This window comes from Curcuma longa, chromosome 11, assembly GCF_044706935.1.
Source record: "Curcuma longa cultivar G26 ecotype Majalengka, Jawa Barat chromosome 11, ITB_CL_G26_1.1, whole genome shotgun sequence".
Lineage (NCBI taxonomy): Eukaryota > Viridiplantae > Streptophyta > Magnoliopsida > Zingiberales > Zingiberaceae > Curcuma > Curcuma longa.
The window spans coordinates 4784240-4802867 of record NC_133871.1 but is presented as its reverse complement, the minus strand read 5'-3'; the positions used below and the strand labels follow the sequence as shown (position 1 = coordinate 4802867).

Genomic DNA, 18628 nt, shown 5'->3' with positions numbered 1-18628 from the left:
GGGACGAGATCGCAGCGACCTTATCTCGCGGAGTAGGCGCCTCGTCGCGGGTAAATGCTAGAGGAGGCAGTCGCTCACTTTTCAGATCTCGCGGAGCAGACGAAGTCGCCTCGGATCGTGGCAAGGGAAGGGCAGCCGGCTTTCGCGGCGACGCAGTCAAGGGACGAGGGAGGTTACGATCGTCCGGTGGAAGACGAACGGAAGGATATATCATATATATATATATATATATTTTCTCTTTTTTTTTCCCTTTTTTTAAGGGTGCGGTTACAATCTTAACGGGTATAGCAACTGACCGCCGCTGTTATCGGGTTCTCGGGTTTGAATCCACAGAAAGGGAATTTTTTTAAAGAAAAATTCTTAATAATTAAAAGAGAAAACACATAAAAGAAATGCATTTCCAGTTCACAAATCACAGCGAACGCTCCATGACTCTCGAAAACCATTGGAGCATCTACGAGCTATACACGCAGCTCCCGTAGCCTGCAAGGAACAATCAACAGAAAGTCGATAGAGCATGCTCAAACTCCGATCGCATTACGAAACCAAAACACGTACTCGGATCGATGGCGGTGATCATTCCGGTGTGGCCGAAATCGCAGTCGAAGTCGTTTCTTCCAGAGGCCTGGTAGTACTCGTTCATGAGGAAAGCGGCGTGGGCTGCGACAGTGTCCGGGTAGTAGCAGGCTCCTCCTGGTCGTGTTGCGGCGCAGTTGATCACGCCTTGTCCGCACACGTACTCGATGTTGTCCTGCAACGGCAGCATCTGAGCGTTTGGCTTCGGAACGCACCACCTCTTTTCGGTGTTCCTTGTCGGGCTCAGTGTCGTCTCCTCTCCTCTGATCTAGGGGAAGAATGCCATGGCCGATGGTCAGAGAGATTCAAGGGGGAGTTTGGTTTGTCCTTACCTTGGTTGCTAGAATGCCAATGTCGTAGAGCAGCGACATGTCTGGCCGGAACAGCCCAAAGTGCCTCTCCGACGCCGGTCCGTTCTTCAGGTCCTCGTCGAACAGCGAGAAGAGGAACGCCTCGAAGGTCCGGTTCGGCATCAGTGGCGTGCCGGTGCCGGAGGTCAGGAGCCGGATCACGTTCTCGTTGTACTCCCTGGCGTTGTCCGCGCCGGCGCCGACCTGCCACTCCTCGCCCGCCGTCGGCCACCCCGTCCCCGCCACCACGATCTCCACGTCCTCGAACCCCACCCGCCTCATCGCTGAGTAGACTGCGTCCAGCTGGGCCTCCAACATGCTCGAGTAAATGGCTCCTGTGCCGCCGTCTACCACCCCTCCTGCCGCCGGCCGAAACAGAGCGTACCCCAGCGTGTCGGCTTCGCAACCGAAGAAGGGGTAGGCATTGACCATGAACGGGGCGCCGGTCGCCCGCAGGAAGCCCAGCAGTGGCCGCATCGCCTCGGGGTCCCTGAACTCGCCGGCGGACGGAGGGTCCGAGGCGTCGAGCATCGCCAGGGACTGCGGCGCCGAGACCTTCACGCGGTGCTGCAGCGCGAGGCCGGCGAGGGCGGTGTGCAGGTTCTGCATTGCCGGGCCGAGTGAGGCGGCGACCGACCTGGTGCCGGTGGTCAGGATTTCGTCGCCGACGAGGACGCGGGCGAGGTTGACGGTGTCGACGTGGGCGGCGACGTTGTTTCTCACCCACTTGCGCGCGAAACGAAGGTCGGTGAGGTTGGCGATGAGCCGAGCAGGAACCGTGACGTCCACGGCGAGGTCGGTGTTGGCGAAGGCGCGTATGGAGGCGAGGTCGGCGTCGAACAGCTTGACGCGGTCGAAGGTGGTGCTATGAGCCAGGAATTGCGCGACTTGGGCGATAGGTGGCAGGCTGGTTGCTGACCTGCCGTAGCTGATGCCGATGCCGGCGCCGGCGACAACTGAATTTTTTTTAAAAGAAAAAGAAAACAAATTTTCTTTTAAATCTTGTTTTGTTGGTTGAAATAGAATCGAAATTCTTAAGCGAGAACGAACACAGTGATGTTTCAGAGGTATACTTTTGAGCAGCGATACCATGAAAAGGATTGTGAGATTGTAACTGGCTGCGGCCATGTTACTGCTTCAAAGAGCTTCTCGATTAACTCTGAGACAAGATGAGAGGAAGGTTTTGCAGATATAAAGAGAGAAAAAGCACCGGTAATCGGATACTTTTCTTTGGGGAAGGAGATTCTTGATGAACAAACCTGTTTCTATGATCAGCTTGAAGTTTTGAAGCTTTAGCTTTTGCTTTTGCTTTGCTAGTTATTCTTGTTTGTTCTACAAAGTGTCTCTATATTCAAGTTCTTTTGCTTTGCTATTTATTTTCATGTTTGCAGGGATGGATTACATCTCACAGTAGCTCGTGGGAATCACTCACTGTTTGTGGCGATTTAGTATCGAATCCTAGAGCTGATGAACTGACTAACATCTCCAATTGCAACCACCATTCGGCTGAAGTTCCTGATCCATTTGCTGGGATCAATTGCCGAACACCTGAGCTGCAAGAAAAAGCAACAGAACCATATTCAAGCTTGTAAAAAAGGAATTAAGTCAAACATGAATAATCATTTTAACCGTTTGATTTATTTTAAGTTTGATTTAATTTAACTAGATTACCTAATCAAATAAGTTTAATAAGGATCAAGAGAGTATAAGATATATAAAATTCCTTTTATTAAAGAAGTCATTCAATCATGGTGATTTATTTCTCTTTAAATTGTTATAGGACCAATATTAAAAGACATTTAGGATGAATGTTATTATCTTTTTAGGGTTTAGGGTTGAGGACATATTTTACATAGCATGGGGTCATTATATATACTAAATGTGCAGACGAGTGAATTGCAGTCTAGAGTGAGATATGTGGTCATTTTATTTTTATTTTAAAAATATATTTTCTTATATAAAATCGGGCATTGCTTTCATGGACAATATAACCACTTTCATTTTTAAAGAAAATGAAGTCTCTTTGCACTTTTGACGATTGAATCAGTTTAGGCCCAACTACAACGTCCTCTCGTAGTCAATTGCCCCCTTCTACCATCTGAAACTCCTAGAGAGGTATGCATAGTTATATTTTTATCTTATGAAATAGTAAAACTTTTAAGATAAATTAGAAGGCGAAAATAAATTTATTATCAAAGACATTAAATTATTTTATTCACACAATAATTTGTTTTAAAAAATATTAATGAATTTTGATGTAATATATATTTTTCTTAAATTAGTTGATCATCATAAAAAAGAAAAATTATTTCTTTCTCACCACTTTATAAAAGAAAAGTGTATAGTAAAGAAACAGAGTTTAAATTTCAAATAAAATAAGTACTTTAAAGATAGACTTTTAAATATGTATAATTATACTCTAAATTTAAATCTTAAAAAGGAAAAGTCATCTGCCTTGAAAATTAATCTAAAAGTTCATATATCATGCTATTATTCAAGCCTACCTTGAATCTCTTGGATTGCACCAATACATCTAACATTATGGACAAGGGTTGTAGTTTGGTCGTCACTTAATCAAAAGACAACACTAATCCTTCGTATCTAATTGTAGTTTGGTCATATTAAATTTAAACCTAACACGTAGTGTTTAAGCACATGACTTAACAGTATTGGCATCACATGTTCTAAAATTTAACTTTTTGATACACAAAAAAGAGAGAAAAGAATAACTAGAGAAAGCACCATATATCTTATAAACAAAAAAAAAAAAAAAAAAGATGGTGTTACCAAGAAATAGTAGGCATCTCTCAAACCAACAGGATTACAAAAGAGCACCATGGAAGATTTCAAAAGGATTATGTCCAATATACTCAATCATTGTGCAAACAACATTGAGTTGTTGCCCCCAGGACAATAATGTATGGACAGGACACCTTCTCAGTTTATCAAACATCTAAGAATCAAGTTCAACTTCAATGAATTATCAGTTGAATTTTCCTTGATAGACAGTTAACATAAAAATACTAGATTGATGGATCGTGTGCTATGTATGCATCACGATTACCTTGATGGTTGATGAAAAATTTTTACAACTGAACCGATTATCCCCAAGATTAGTCAGCATAAATTGAATATCTGATGCCAATTTAAAAAAAAACATTATTAAGTTGTTCATATTGAGATAAACTTATAAAGACACAATCACAAGCTTGTGTTGCCTTTGCTTCCAGGCCACTGGGTGCTCATGGTGGTGGAGGGATTAAGTTTATTTAGATTCTCATGAATGATCTTCAAAGTCAATGCTCTTTAGATAACCAGAAAACTGCTCGAGTTCTCTCATTTGAATGATCTTCAAAGTCGATGCTCTTTAGATAACCAGACTCTGTCATAGCATGAGGAATCACAGGGGTTGGTATATTTTTCAATGAGATGAGTGTGCTTCGCGCATAGATCCAGGAAGACCAGGCCACTTAACAACACTAGGTTCTTTAGAAATAGCTGCAGGAGGATAACTGGGTACATCAACCTTAGACAAAAAAACAAAAAGATTTTCAGAGGTAAAGATGCATTAGTTTCAGGGAATATAGATGCAGGAGGACCTTGCGTGTTCAAAGGACCATGCTTTTCCTGAGAAATGGTTGCAATTGGATAGCTTGATAAATTGACATTTGGTATAAAGCTATATTTTGGAGGACATACACTGGAGGACCTACTGATCTCATAACAGCAGTTTCTCCCCAAGAAATAGCTGTGGTTGAATAGCTCAGGAGATGGGCATACGATGAACAGTCGGTTTTCAGCGGGAGAAATGCATGAGATCTAGGAAGAACAGATCCTGTAGCACCAGTCCTTATGACACTACATTCACCTTGAGAAATGGTTGCAGTTGGATAGCTTGGTAAATTAGCATGTGACCTATAGCTGCTTTTTGGAGAACAAGATGGGGGAAAAAAAGATCCTGGAGGACCTATCCAGCTCATCGCACTAGGTCCTCCCTGAGAACTGGCTGTAATGGGATTGTTTGGTAGATTGCTAAAAAATTTGTGTGGGCCTCTGGTAAAACACTTGTGTTGGTATTAGATGGTCCAACTGCAACCCTGACTGAAAACTCTTTCAGTCGATCCTGTACCCATTCATTCGGATCATAACCACAGCAGCGCAGACAGGATCAGTGTAGTGGACAAAACCATACCCCTTGCTTAAAGCTGTGGTCTTATCTTTGATCACTGTTGCTTTGGATATGCATCCAAATGGCAAAAAGAGTTCTCTTAGTTTATCCTCATTCACAGAGTGAGGAAGATAGCCTACAAATAGATTTGATAAACCATTCTCTTCTGAAGGCTTGCTGTTTGAACATGCCAACGCATTGGATTGTTGATTGCCTTGCAAGATTGGACTGGAACTAGGAATCGGGGGATGGACAAAGGGGGGAACTCCAAAACTGCCCACATCAGCTACGAAATTTTCACTTTTGCTTGTTCCAGGATTTGAAGCAGAACAAGATGTAGTAGGATGCCAGCTTGTCCACAGATGTCACACAGATGTGTTGTCTTTTGATCCTTTCCATCAATTCTACGCTTATCCTTCATTGCTGCAAGCAGCCTCAAATTATCCATCTTCTGTTCATTCTTTGTGTCTTCCACAAGAACTAGCAGCTTTTCTACAATCTTGACTGCAGCGTTGAGTGACAACTGTGTATGTGCCTCTATGTAGACATGCAAATCTTCATCCTTCTCTGCCTCTGTCCTGATCTCATTATATCTCGAGACTCTTTCTTCTCTAACAGAACCTTTACCTCTCATTGAAATCTTAGCTCCTGTTTCCATCTCCATTTTTTCTTGTGCTCCCCATGGGGCCAATTAAAAGTCCAAGAAAATTGTAGTTAGGGTATTATTTTACTGGTATATAGGTCCTCTTGTGAAATATTTTAGAAAGAAAACTAAAAGTAGGATTCTTCTTAATCAGCCGTGAAATGATCAGCCGTCGACTCTTAATGAGTTTTTTCCACACTTGGCTCTTACTTTGAAGCATTTTCTTATAAAAATCCTTGGGAAGAAGTAGGTTGTTGACGGGTACAAGATCATTCAACTTCTGGTTTATTTCAAGAAGCTGAGAGTTCAACTCCTCAATTGCTGGATCGGCGGAAGTATCACCCACAAAAGCTTTGACAAAATTGGTAAGTTTAGAAGATCCGGTGATCTTGATACGGGATCCTCATTAGACCATCTTGTCTTCCGTCTTTTAGCTTTAGCAGCAGGATCATTATCCAGTTGCTCATCATAGTCTTTATCCCATCTTGCCCTGTTCCCTTTTTCATAAGATTGCATCCCTAAATGTGACTCGTCATTGAGTTTCTGCATCTTTTTCCAAATTATCTTGGATATTGTCCATTGATCTTTTCCTCTTCTTACCGATCTGACTTCCCATACTTGTGCTGGCTTCAAGAAGTTGCAGATCCTTTCCTAAAGCACCAGCACAATAAGCCATATTCTAACTCTACATATCAAGTTCTACATATTCAGTAAAGAACAAACACATTTATTGTATACCAGGAGACAAAAACAAACACACTACACCAATCAAGTAAGCAATTCAATTTGCACGCTGATTCCAACTAAACTTTACCAATTTTTTAGATCATAGACAACTCCATCATATCCTCCGGGTTTCTTCAACGAGAAACCTTACACTTGTACCGATAACAACTAAGAGAGCAACAGTATCCATCTATACCGTGTTTGGCGCTAATCCAGTAAAACAATTAGCATACTGAAACGGAAACAAAAGAAAAGATAAAGAGCTACGAAATGGGAAATATTAGTTCCCTTCAGAAATCAAATAACATGCAATCAATATAGTTTACTTATTGATTAGAAACAAAATCCATTTATATAGAATTTTGCGCTAATCAAACAATAAAATTTAGCATATTGAAATGGAAGCGAAAGAAGGGAAGAGATAACGAGCTATGAAGCGGAAGATACTAGTTCTCTCTAGAAATCAAATAACAACAATGTATCATAATCAGTTGCCACACCTCAAAAAGTTTTTTCCCCTCTTCTTCGACTGATTTGTACCAGCATCCGTAACGATGAATCACGAAGAGCGATCAGCCGGCCGAGAAAAACCCTAGAAATCGAGCGAGCAGCAGATAGAAACGGAAAATAATTCAAGCGATCTTCGTAGCTGAACAAGCCAGAAGAAAATCCAGGACTTCACCCCTCCAGGAACCAGCAATGGCGCACGGCTGAGTCGAGGCGAACGATGAGGCTACTTCGACCTTGTTTGCAAAATGACCCCCCAAGTTCCTATGTGATAAAATTGCACTTCGGCCCAAAAGTTTATTAAACTTCAGAAATCATCCCTAATTTCGTTTCCTCTTTTGGCCTAATTCGTGTCCGCTTAGGTTCCAGTAGGCGCCACGTCATCAGGTACTCGTAGCCAAAGTCGTAGTCCGATTTTTGGAGCCATAGTGAGATACGATCACGCAAAAATCCCTGTATGCGGTCGCGCCGCTGCGAAGGGGGCAATCTCACCGATGGACAGCGCCTTTTCCTTTGCTAATTTACTCTTGCATATATATTTCCCGAAGACTTACCGGAGGTCTTGGTCCCTGGTGGGGCCATTAAGTGGCATGACGTATTTCCAATTGCAACGTAGGTATAATTGGAGTAAAAGTAAACGGGTGCTGTAGTCTTACTCGACACTGTGATCCCCTGTGTTTCTTCGCAGTTTGTTCCCTTATAATATCCGCCACTGCTCGTCTTTTCCAGGAATCGGCGATCGCGGAGCTGCGCCTAATCGCTCGAGAAGAAGGGACAACTTTTCGTTCTCTTTCCAAGATCGTTAGCGATCTCTCGATCGCCGAATCAATCGCCGGAAGCGCAGCATCGGAGGGAGGGAGGAGCGGGGAGTCATCGGAGGATCGGCCCTTGGGAAGGAGAAGCGCGGCCTGTCGGGTTCGCGTCCGAGGTATCGCCCTCGCTCTCTTTCCTTTGACATGGTTTTAATATGGGTTATCCTGCCGAGTATTCCGGCTTTCCCCTGCGCTAATTTCGGTGATGCTTTTCCTATGTGCGGTTCGATGATTCCGATTGCTACTGTTCTTAGTAAAGTCGCACAGCCTGTCCGGGGTTGTCTTTGTTTCTCTTTTCCTTCTTTTTCTCCGTGTTTCCGTCTCTTTCTACGGAGATTGGAGATGGTTTGTGCTTGCCACGCTGCTTTGTTTGCTGGGCGGATGATTGCTGTGGAGGTGTTTATGGATGTCGTCGTCGAGTTCTCACCGTAATTATTTCGATGTGCTAACTTATATGCCCTCCTATTGATTGTTTGACGGATGAACCTTCGATTTATTCAGGCGTTTTTTGGGGAATGCGATTAGTGGACTGCCTTTGACTATGGTACTAGGGGAAAGGTTGTGGTTGACACGATTGATTCTGACGTTCCTTCTCCAAATTGAATCGAAGTTTTGCTTTAAAAAATATTTCTTTTGATTTTTGCATCTAATCTTCTTTGCCAAATCTATATGTCAAAATTTGGAAAGATGAGTGTCTTAGATGTGGTTATAGGCAAGTTTCATCTGCACTGAACTGAGGATAAAGATAAAACATTCTTCTTCAAAGTCCTTGTTGTTTCCCTTTTATGTTACATCAAAAGTAGGGAAGGTGCTCCGTTTGGAAGATAATTCTCTCCGGTGTGATTTGGTTGTGCAGATTCACATCCTTCTCCTACAGGCCTGTTTTTTCTGGAAGTACATCGGATCTTAGGTTCTACCCGATTTATTATTGACCCATCCATTTGATGTGGGACAATGTGATGGATAAGAGGTCTTCTGAGGACATGATTTCGTCCTCTCAAGAATTTCTTTTTCTAAAAAACTTCACATTACTTGTTACGATTCATCTTAATTTAATGCTCCTTTTTTTACTCTTTAAAAGCCATCTCAAATTTTTCTCTGTTTGAATTCGTAGTGACATAGTGCAATTCATACACTATTAGCCACGTCGAGGATTATTTGTTAAACGACTAATTCCAATCTGCATTCTATCATATTTCACTCTTCAAGATATTTTGTTCTGGTTATTTCTTCTAACTTGCATGATATGCTATTGTAATATATTATTGCCCTGCTTATCCCGTGTATGTTGAGCTTTATAATTCATCTAATTGCTCTCCATCCTTGTATGTTGAGCCTTAGATTCATCTAATTGCTCTCCTTAGAATTCATCTGATTATCTTGATTTATTATTCTCAATTTTAAAGAATTGGCTGTCCACAGAAATGACTTTCTTAATTTTTTTTTAGCTGTTGGAATAGTTATGTACAATCATCTCAAACATTTTAGTTTTTTTTTCATTGTTTCAGAAGGAATATTGTTAAAGTATTATGTGTTCATTGAACATTTAGGTTTGATAATCTATTGTGCATGCATCGGGTCATTGGAATTTCTCAAAAGCAATGTATTTTTTTCCGACTTGTGGTTCTTGAAGACACTTCTCATTAGTGCCTTTCACAGATATGTCCTGATGAACTTGTGTATCTTTCTATTGGATGAATCTTTTATGTACTTCCAGTGTTTTATTTAATAGCAAAGATATATTAGGCCAATGAATCAAAATGGAAATCCATCACTATCTTTTGCTGGATATTGTGCTTCAAAAAGCAATAAAGGATAATAAGGTGGTATATTTCCTTTTTTTTTCAAAAAATAGATAAGCTACTTAGATGTGCCTTTTCTTGTTTCATTTGAGAGTGAATTTCAAAACTGTCATATGATCCATGTAATTTGTCAGTGTGCATTGATTTATTAGTTTTTACATATATAGGCATAGCTGGCAATGCCTAATGGACATGGGAGGAGAAATAGTGTTATTGAAAAGTTTGCATATGGGAGAAATACTACATTATCAAGGAGATTAGTAGATCGGATCAATAGCCATACATGTCCAAAAGTAAGTGACTTTTTTCATGGAATACGGAAGTTGATTATCTGAAAGCATGTGCTCATGTAGTAAATTTATACTAATGTATAAATATTTTTCTCCAGGATCTTCAACCACTTGGACTTCCCCCATTGGGTTCTGAACTAAGGTAGCCTTTTTTTTCTTAGTCATTTATTTTTTACCAGCTTAGCAATTTTCAAGATGTAGTCATTACAATTTTTCAGTTAGTTTTTTTGTTTCTATTGTATTTTCTAAAACTTCTCTCAGAAGTTCTTTGCCATTTTATTCCCCCAAATTTCAGATGTCCTTTGCTATATTAGTAACATTATTTATTTTATCCTCTGGGTTGATATTTTAAGGTGTAGGATGTAGGTTGATGTCTAGTAATAGTGGCGAAAGAGAATTCTGATAATTTGTATTTAATTAATGCTGATATATAAACTGGGAGCATGATTGGATATACTGGAGTATGTAACTATATATCATTCTTAAGTGGAATTGACATTGATTTTTTGCCAGAATTGGTTTTCACATACATTCATAATTGATTTTTTTTTTCTTTCAGGTGTCTCTTTTCTCTTCTCTCTCCTCTCTCCTTTCTTCTTCTCTGAGCTCCTCTCCCTTTTTCCCTCTCTTTGCTTCTTCCTACTTTCCATTTTCCCATTTTTCCTCTTCTTCTACATTCCTCTTGTCTAACTCATGAAATATCAGTTTGACATTAACTGAGGAAACAATGGCTTCATAGACAAGTTCTAGTAAACAATGGCTTAATTCTTCTGTAGTGTCCAAGTGGAAAACAGAGATAAAATTTTTTACTGATTGTGCTTCCAGCTACACACTGTGGCTAACTGAGTCCTTGAGTTTGAGAGGGTCTTTCCAGAATATACCTAAATTGGTGGTTGGCAGTTGTATAACAATATTATCTTTGTGACAGTGAGCTTTTTCTAGGAAGGAATTACTCGATTTTTGTTACTCTATCTTCTTTGTTTTCATTTTCGTACCACTGCTTCCTTTTTGTTCATTGCAGTTAAAATGGTATCTGTTACTCTCTTGAGCAAAATAAGGTGCATACACGGTCTAGCTAACTTACTTGATTGAGAAGTTGTGTTGCATTTTCTCAAATATCTTGAATGATTGTGCCTGCACTAGTCTATGTTGGACTGTGCTATTTTTATTTTTTATTTATATTTATTGGGTTTATTTATTTATTTGCATTTTCTCCTATTCCATAATGTGATCTATCTTTTGTTATTTGTCAGGGTTCCTTTATTCACAGTCCTCTTTGTTGGTCCTGATGCATTCAGGAACGCGTCAAATTTTCCTTCTTTTTTGCCAGACACTACTGTTCACAGAAAACTTGATTTAGATTCCCCCTCTAATATGGATGGCCACAGGCCATCATCTCCAAGACTGTTAATGGTTGATCTTCAGGCTGCAAATACAGAATTTTCAAGGTCTAATTCCTCTTGTATTTCCAGTGAAGCGAGTAGTTCAGGCCAAAGCACAAAGAACTTGTCCAGTTCTCTAGCCAGTTCAAGTACTCTTTCTTGCTGTTTAACATCTGGTAACTCTTCCACTTCAATATGTGATAACACAAATGAAGTTGGTTCAGACTTCGTGGTTAATGACTTTCCAAAAGTGGATAAGAGAGTTAAAAGAAATTTGAGAAGAAAAGGCAAAAAGAAGGGGAAGCAGTATAAACGAGTTGCATCTAGGAAGGTTTCAATTGAGTCAAGTGTCCAATGCAATGGAAACATTTATAGGGCCTCTGCTTCTGAAACATCCACCCCTAGTTCTGTTTATTCTTCAGAAAAACATCTCTCAGATAATAATTTGTCGGATGAGGCCACACCACATAATTTGTTGGGAAGTGGCACTATTCTAGATAAGGATAATAATGAAAATAATAATGAGTTTGTAGTCTGTCCAAATTTGTCATCATGTACATCATACAGTGCTGAGATGGATGATACTGAAACAGTACCTTCACCTGAAACATTTGCCGGTGACGAGATAGGTTGTGACACCACCACTTCTCTTAATTCATCCTGTATAACTGATGATGCAGAAGCAGGAATTCCATTTACCTATGATGGGAGCACAAGAGAAGATCATTGTAAAGAAAACAACATCCACGATGGAAATCCCTCAAGCATTCCCATTAGTGAAACTTTGAAATGTTGGAACAGTGACATCGATGAGAACTCAAGTGATGACACTTTAATGCAATTACCTTTCAAGGAGGAACTTGGACCGAGTTCTTCAGAGAGTGAAATAGTTTCACCTTTTGAAGAGATTGTTTGTGGCACCTTGACTGACAATACAACTGCAAGTTTATGTGATTTGGATGCTGAAATATCAAAAGATTGTTATAGAAATGACACATATTTGTCAAATGACGGTCTTGATGCTTGTAGCTGTACTGAAAGAGCAGATTGCAGCAGGCAGGCTGGCTGCAGCAATGGCTTCCATGTAGTTGTATCGGGGAGACGAGGTAGAAGAGCTATCAATAATAGTGGTTTGAATGGAGGTAATAAATCCAGTAATGCAAATATACATAATCATGGGGGCAAAGATAACTATTGCTCCATGTGGCAGAAGGTTCAGAAGTTCGAAAAGGGCTGTTCTAAACCTAATAGTGTCAGTGTTTTGTCTCCACACAAAGATATTTCAACAAATGATAATAAGATGAAAACAAAAGGTAACAAATTCATTGGGCCAAGGCAACAACAAAGTGGAGTAACCTACAAATACCCTTGTTCAGATGCAAATTCTACAATAGAGGCAACCCAAGTTGTTACTAGAGGGTCTAAGACAGCTAAAATTCTTCCAAAGTCCACAGTTGGAAATTCTGGTAATGGTGTAAAAAGCAAATCTAATTCAATTGTCAAACATGCAAAGCATAGTCATTGGAGTGGATCTTACACTGGTAGAACCGACTCACCCAATGTCCAAAAGCATCATTTCCAGCCAAAAGAAGGCCTGCAGAATGCACCACTTGTACATCTAAACAACCAAAATAATTCAGAAGTAAAATCACCACGAAATAAATTTTCTGGAAGAAGTTTATCTAACTTGACAGATAGTGATCTGCCAGAAATAGAGAAGGAGATACATTTTCGCATGGAAGAGGAAACAGAGTCGGGAAATGCATGTGATGGAGTGTTTCATAGTGAATTCAGTTATATTCCGACCACATCAAATCAGTTTAGTGTAGGACACATTCAAGCTAGTTCTGGAAGTGATACCAAAATGTTCTCTAGGGACACACCAGGTCCCTCCAATGCAAGTTCTGAAGGTCAAGAATTCGGAAAGCTTGATTTTGGTGGTCACAAGGAATCAAACAATTTGAGCACCATTAGAACTCCAATGCAGAAGTGGGTCCCAGTTGGGAGGAGAGATTCAGCTGTTTCAGATGCGGGCACTTTAGACTGTGTAAAGATTTTGGTCAACAATAAGGAACTTCATAACCCTGCAGCTGTTGCAATGGATGATTTAGTACCAAATAGTTCGCCATCATTGGGTAAGGCTATAGGGTTCTCATATCCTAGAGCTACTGAATTGACTAACAACTTGAATTGCTACCATCATTCAACTGAAGTTCTTGATTCATTTGCTGGGATCAATTGTCAAACACCTGAGATGAAAGGCAAGAAATCTCTTGGATCTGAAGCTGATTTAGAAAAGATAATAATAGCTGTCAATGATGCCTGTAAATTGCAAACTGCAGTAGAAGACACTCAACTAATGACTGGTAGTATGGTTGCTGACTTTGAAAATTTTCTTTTTTCTGCTTCACCTGTTATTAGACAATCAGAACCTGGCAGAACTTGCAATAGCTGCAAGAAAGAACAACAGATATGTGGTTCTTTATGCTGGCGCCATATTTCTGACATCTCCTTAGAGAAGATTTGGCAGTGGTATGAAGAACCTGGTTGCTTTGGGTTGGAAGTGAAAGCACATGAAATTTGCAATTCTAGAAGGCTGCAAAATAGTCATTTGGAATTTACAGCATATTTTGTGCCTTATCTCTCTGCTGTGCAACTATTTACAATGTCTAGGGGTAGCATAAATTGTGATCTAAATTCTCAAGTGGATAGCACAAAGAATTCTTCACATTCTTTTGGTTCTCTTCCAATATTTTCAATGTTACTGCCAAAACCATGTGACAATGCAGATGTATCCTTGTCAGAGTTGTCATCCTCTGAAGATTTCTCTGATAAAATTCAGAATCAGGAGGAACTCATATTTGAATATTTTGAATGTGACCAACCTCCTAGGCGTCAGCCATTATTTGAGAAGTTAGTAATGTTCTTGGTTTTTTTCTCACTTAGCTGATCAATCTTATTATAATTTTTTTTCCTGCTTTTAGAAAAGCTTCCTGCAACTATTTCTCCTTTCGATAACCCCCTGGAAACTATGAAGCCAGATTCCAATCATCATGTGACTGGTTAAAAAATTATGCTTCAAAACATGACAAATTAGAACCACAACTGTACAATAATACTGTACTTGAACTAGGTGTGACATTATTTTGGAATTCCATGAATCTAATTTTGGTGAAAAATCTTGTTTGTCAAGATGACCATTTTCGTCATCTTTCCAAACGATGTTTGAACACTAAATCATTGAATTGGACCAGGACTTGTTTAACTTCATCTGGGTTTGTATATAGGCATGACTTTATACTCATCGACAAGATGCACCATGTATAATTTAAGAACGTAATGCTTCGGAGAAGACATGTGATAGGACCTTTTGGTTGCATGTACAAAAGTAGTGGTTGTTATATTCGGCTAATATATAGAACATTTACTTGCTGCAAAGTTACATTTGGATAACTGATTGATAAATCATTTGTCCTCTAGTTTTATACCATTTTAGGTCGTTTATGGTCTGTTTTGTAACTATTCCATTAATTCCATGGAAAGGTGTCAGTTTACTATTGTAGGACATGCTTGAAATGGATATATGGCTATTTTCAAACTGAAATTTCATAGACATATGATTGATAATTAATATGTTTATTATGCTGTAATCATGCTAAAACTGCATCAGGACAGATTATTGAATACAGGAAAACATTGACCCATGGATATTAGCATAAACTAACAGATATACATTTTTTTTGTGTGGATCTAACTATAATTATCACACATTTCCATATTCATATGCAGTTGGCTCTGTAGGAGATACTGTTTAGTTAGTCCCTAATTTTAGTCCTCAAGCGCATGTGCTATATTTGCATGATTCTTTTTCCTCATGCTCATTCTTTAACTTAACACAGAATCAAAGAATTGGTGACTCTGGGTAAATTATCTGACGGACGCATATTTGGAGATCCATTAAAGCTGGAATCTACTAAGCTGCAAGATCTTCATCCTGCTTCTTGGTTTGTCCGAAACAGTCTTTTTTTTTATACTTTAACTAGATTTACCAAAGTTTGTGAAATTTCATTCAGGTTAGTATGTATTAATCTGAAGATGTCCTTTTCTTTTCAGGTACTCTGTTGCATGGTACCCTATATATCGTATACCTGATGCAAGTTTTCGTGCTTCTTTTTTAACTTATCACTCACTGGGAAATTTTGTTCGTCGAAGTAATCCAGAATGTGTTTCTGATGCTTTTAATACTCTGATTTCTCCAGTTGTAGGTCTCCAGACATATAATGACAAGGTAGATCTGATCTTATTTATATTTTGACCTTATACTTGTGCAAGATTTCTGTGTCTATTGATTGAGAAATGAGAACCTGACTTTCGTTTACATGTACGCTATAGTGTTATGCCATTAGTTTGAATTGCTTCATGATTAACCTTCCAAAGCACAGTTTTGACCTACTTGACCTACTTTTTCTTAAAGTAGAGCTATTCAAGGAGATTGTCACACACCGCTGAGGTCGATCCATCGAAGGATAGACTTCACTTGGTGCATGCAATATGAAGTATTGCTAGACCAAAAAAAAACATTACTAGATGTATACGTCAATCAAGAAATATATCAGCCATGTTTATCTAGCTGGAAGAAATAACAATCAACTAAAAGCAAGGAAACTAGGAAAATAAGCACTCCATAGAAATCAAACAAGGAAACTAGGAAAAGTGAGGAGGCTTAACAACAATGGAGGTTTCACAAATAATGCATCATAAACACCAAAATAAATGCTCAAAAGAAACTATGATTCACTGCAATAATCCTTTCAGCATGTATATGTATTACTGAAGTGCAAAACAACCGAACGAACAATGCAACAATTAACTCTAAGAAATCCACATTTACTAAAGTAATCTGAACTGTTATCAACATTGCACTGGTTAACTGCTAAAACTACAGTAATTGAGCAAAATGTTAAAATAGATTTTGCATGTGAATAACCATGATTGAGTTGAAATTGCAAGTGGACAAGAATCACATAGTAGAACTATATTTTTTAGATTCTAAAGAATGTGAGATACAAAATATGAATTGGAATTGAAGGTTTGAATGAGAGGAATAATGGAGTTAAAGTTGTTACAATCGATGTTTCATACATAGAGGAAGCTCGATCTTTGTAGACGATTCAAACCATCTTAAAAGATTTTGCAAATTTCTTTTATTCTTGAATATTGATGGGCTGCAGAAGTGTATTGAATTTGATTTTTTTTAATGTTTTATTCAATTTGCAAAGACCCTAAACAACTTAAGAAGAGGTGAATCCAAGGGCCATAACCTGAATAGAAAGATTCTAATTTTTTACTGAATTAAAGGAATGAGGTGAGTCTAACGGCTGTAAAAGACTGTCCTAAGGGAAAAGTACTAAATTCTCACGAGCTATAGGAAAGAGATGAGTCTGAATGCTATAAAAGGCGAACATAAATAGTAATATCTTGAATTCTCACCAAACCGAAGGAAAGAGGTGAACTACAGGGCTGTTGAAAGGTCTCTCTAAATAAAAAAGTCTAAGTCCTCACTGAATTAAAGGTAAAAGGTGAGCCTAAGGGTCGTGAAAGACATAAATAGAAAGGGCATAAGTTCTAAGGGCCATCAATGGTAAACTTAGATGGAAAGATCCAAGTTCTTGCTAAGATGCCAAAAAATTATTAGAACCACTCCATGGTCTAATGTAAACAAACAAAAAAATTATTAGAACTATGAAATTATCTATTCAAACCAATACGATCTTGACCAACAACTTTCTGCCCAACATACAGTTGCACAGTTGGTTCTCAACTGATTGTGCTGGAATCTGGCCTAACGACAATTAATCAATAATTAACATTCTGCTACAACAAAATACAATTGAACTATCGAGAACATACAACTTGCTACCAATGGTTGGGCCATAAAAGGGGTTGTTGTATGGTTACAACAAGGGCGACAACTGCCTGAGAAGAGGGCAATGACAATGGCATCAGGGAAGGTGGGAGAGGGCAATTGTGATTATAGATATTAAGTGGTCTGTGGTTATCATTGGAGGACTACAACCACAAATGAAGAGATGACAAAAAGGTTGCATGATGTTGTCAACATGGGTTGTTGGAGAAATAGGGAAATGAGAAAACTTGTTGGCAGAGGAAAGCATATTTGTTGCCGAAGATGGAAGTTTGGGGTTTGTTGCTGGTACTGCAATTAGTTTCTGGGTGAAGGACTAAGACCTAAGGAGACGCAAAATGCTGCTTCATGAGCTTCTCCTGGAAGCAACTAATTGTAGATGCAAAATGCTGCTTCATCTTAGCTAAATAGTACCAAATTCATCTTAGCTCATTCCCCTTGTCCTCATGTATCATTTACACTTCTCCTGGTTTTAATATAATTTACCAACATATCTTTTGGCAATAATATGTTGTGGAAGTGAGGTCATCAGCCAAAGACTCATATTGACACAAATATTAACTAGGGGTCCTTGCAACTCCATTTGGGATGATCCTTTTGTCATGATGAGCACTTGTAACTATTGTCTACTATTGTCTCAATGTTCATTTCAATGGCTTTGATCAATATTGTATTGTTTTTGCTTCTAATGCATTGAAGTTTTTGATACTTTCATGATCAATTTTATCATAAAAAAACAACAATTCAAGTGAGTTTCTGGAGCCCCCTTTGCAAATTTCTTCACTCATTTGAGGATCTCCATTTTTATTCTCCTGTTTTAACACAATTCATCCTCTGCTTTTCAGCAACGCTTCAATAGTGACTCATATTGGCACAATTCAGAACTGTTTCCAGTAGCTGTTTTCTTTGGTCATTTTTATTCGATAGCGTTTTCATAATTGTTTAACTTTGTCCTGATAAGTCATGCTGTATCTCCTTGATGCAATTCCATGTTTTTTATGGTGTATCCTTCCACAAATCTTCTAACTGGTGATGCATGGTCTGATTGTAGGGAGAGAACTGGTTTGAACCAAGGGACATGAGCCCAAATGTTCGGTCTGATCTCAGTATCTCAGACTTGATAAAAGAGAGATTGAGGACGCTGAAGAAAACTGCATCCGTGATGTCAAGAGCAGTAGTAGCAAAAGGCAGTCGTAGGTCTGTGAACCGTCACCCAGACTACGACTTCTTCGTATCACGGAGTTGGTAGAGGTTCCAGATAGTTTTCGATAGTTCTGCAACGATGGTAGAGAAAGCTAACACATGTTTTCTTTTGTAAATTTTGCTCCTTTTATCCGACTCGGGCAGTACTGCAATGTGAAACAAGGAAAGTAAGTTCTCTTGGCTTGCTTTTGTTTGTTACTCTTCAGTAAGAATTGCCTTTTAGTTACAGTTTAACTAGTAGATGTT

The 18628-nt window shown here is 39.1% G+C and overlaps 2 protein-coding genes and 1 pseudogene across 2 annotated transcripts; 1 reads left to right on the top strand and 2 right to left on the bottom strand.

Annotated features, from left to right (window-relative positions):
* Positions 1-454: 454 nt before the first annotated feature.
* On the bottom strand, positions 455-2054 carry LOC141837815 (glucan endo-1,3-beta-glucosidase-like). Its single transcript, XM_074725187.1, has 4 exons — positions 2000-2054; positions 909-1882; positions 559-844; positions 455-483 (listed from the first exon to the last, which is right to left on the bottom strand). The coding sequence occupies exons 1-4, from the start codon at positions 2052-2054 to the stop codon at positions 455-457; spliced, it is 1344 nt and encodes a 447-aa protein (XP_074581288.1).
* A 2293-nt stretch (positions 2055-4347) lies between these two features.
* On the bottom strand, positions 4348-6413 carry LOC141836998 (splicing factor-like protein 1; annotated as a pseudogene).
* A 1303-nt stretch (positions 6414-7716) lies between these two features.
* On the top strand, positions 7717-18580 carry LOC141838511 (uncharacterized). The gene is made up of 7 exons (XM_074726017.1): positions 7717-7898; positions 9752-9877; positions 9973-10016; positions 11128-14169; positions 15156-15260; positions 15370-15544; positions 18231-18580. The coding sequence occupies exons 2-7, from the start codon at positions 9764-9766 to the stop codon at positions 18426-18428; spliced, it is 3678 nt and encodes a 1225-aa protein (XP_074582118.1). The 5' UTR covers positions 7717-7898; positions 9752-9763; the 3' UTR covers positions 18429-18580.
* The last annotated feature ends 48 nt before the right edge of the window (positions 18581-18628 follow it).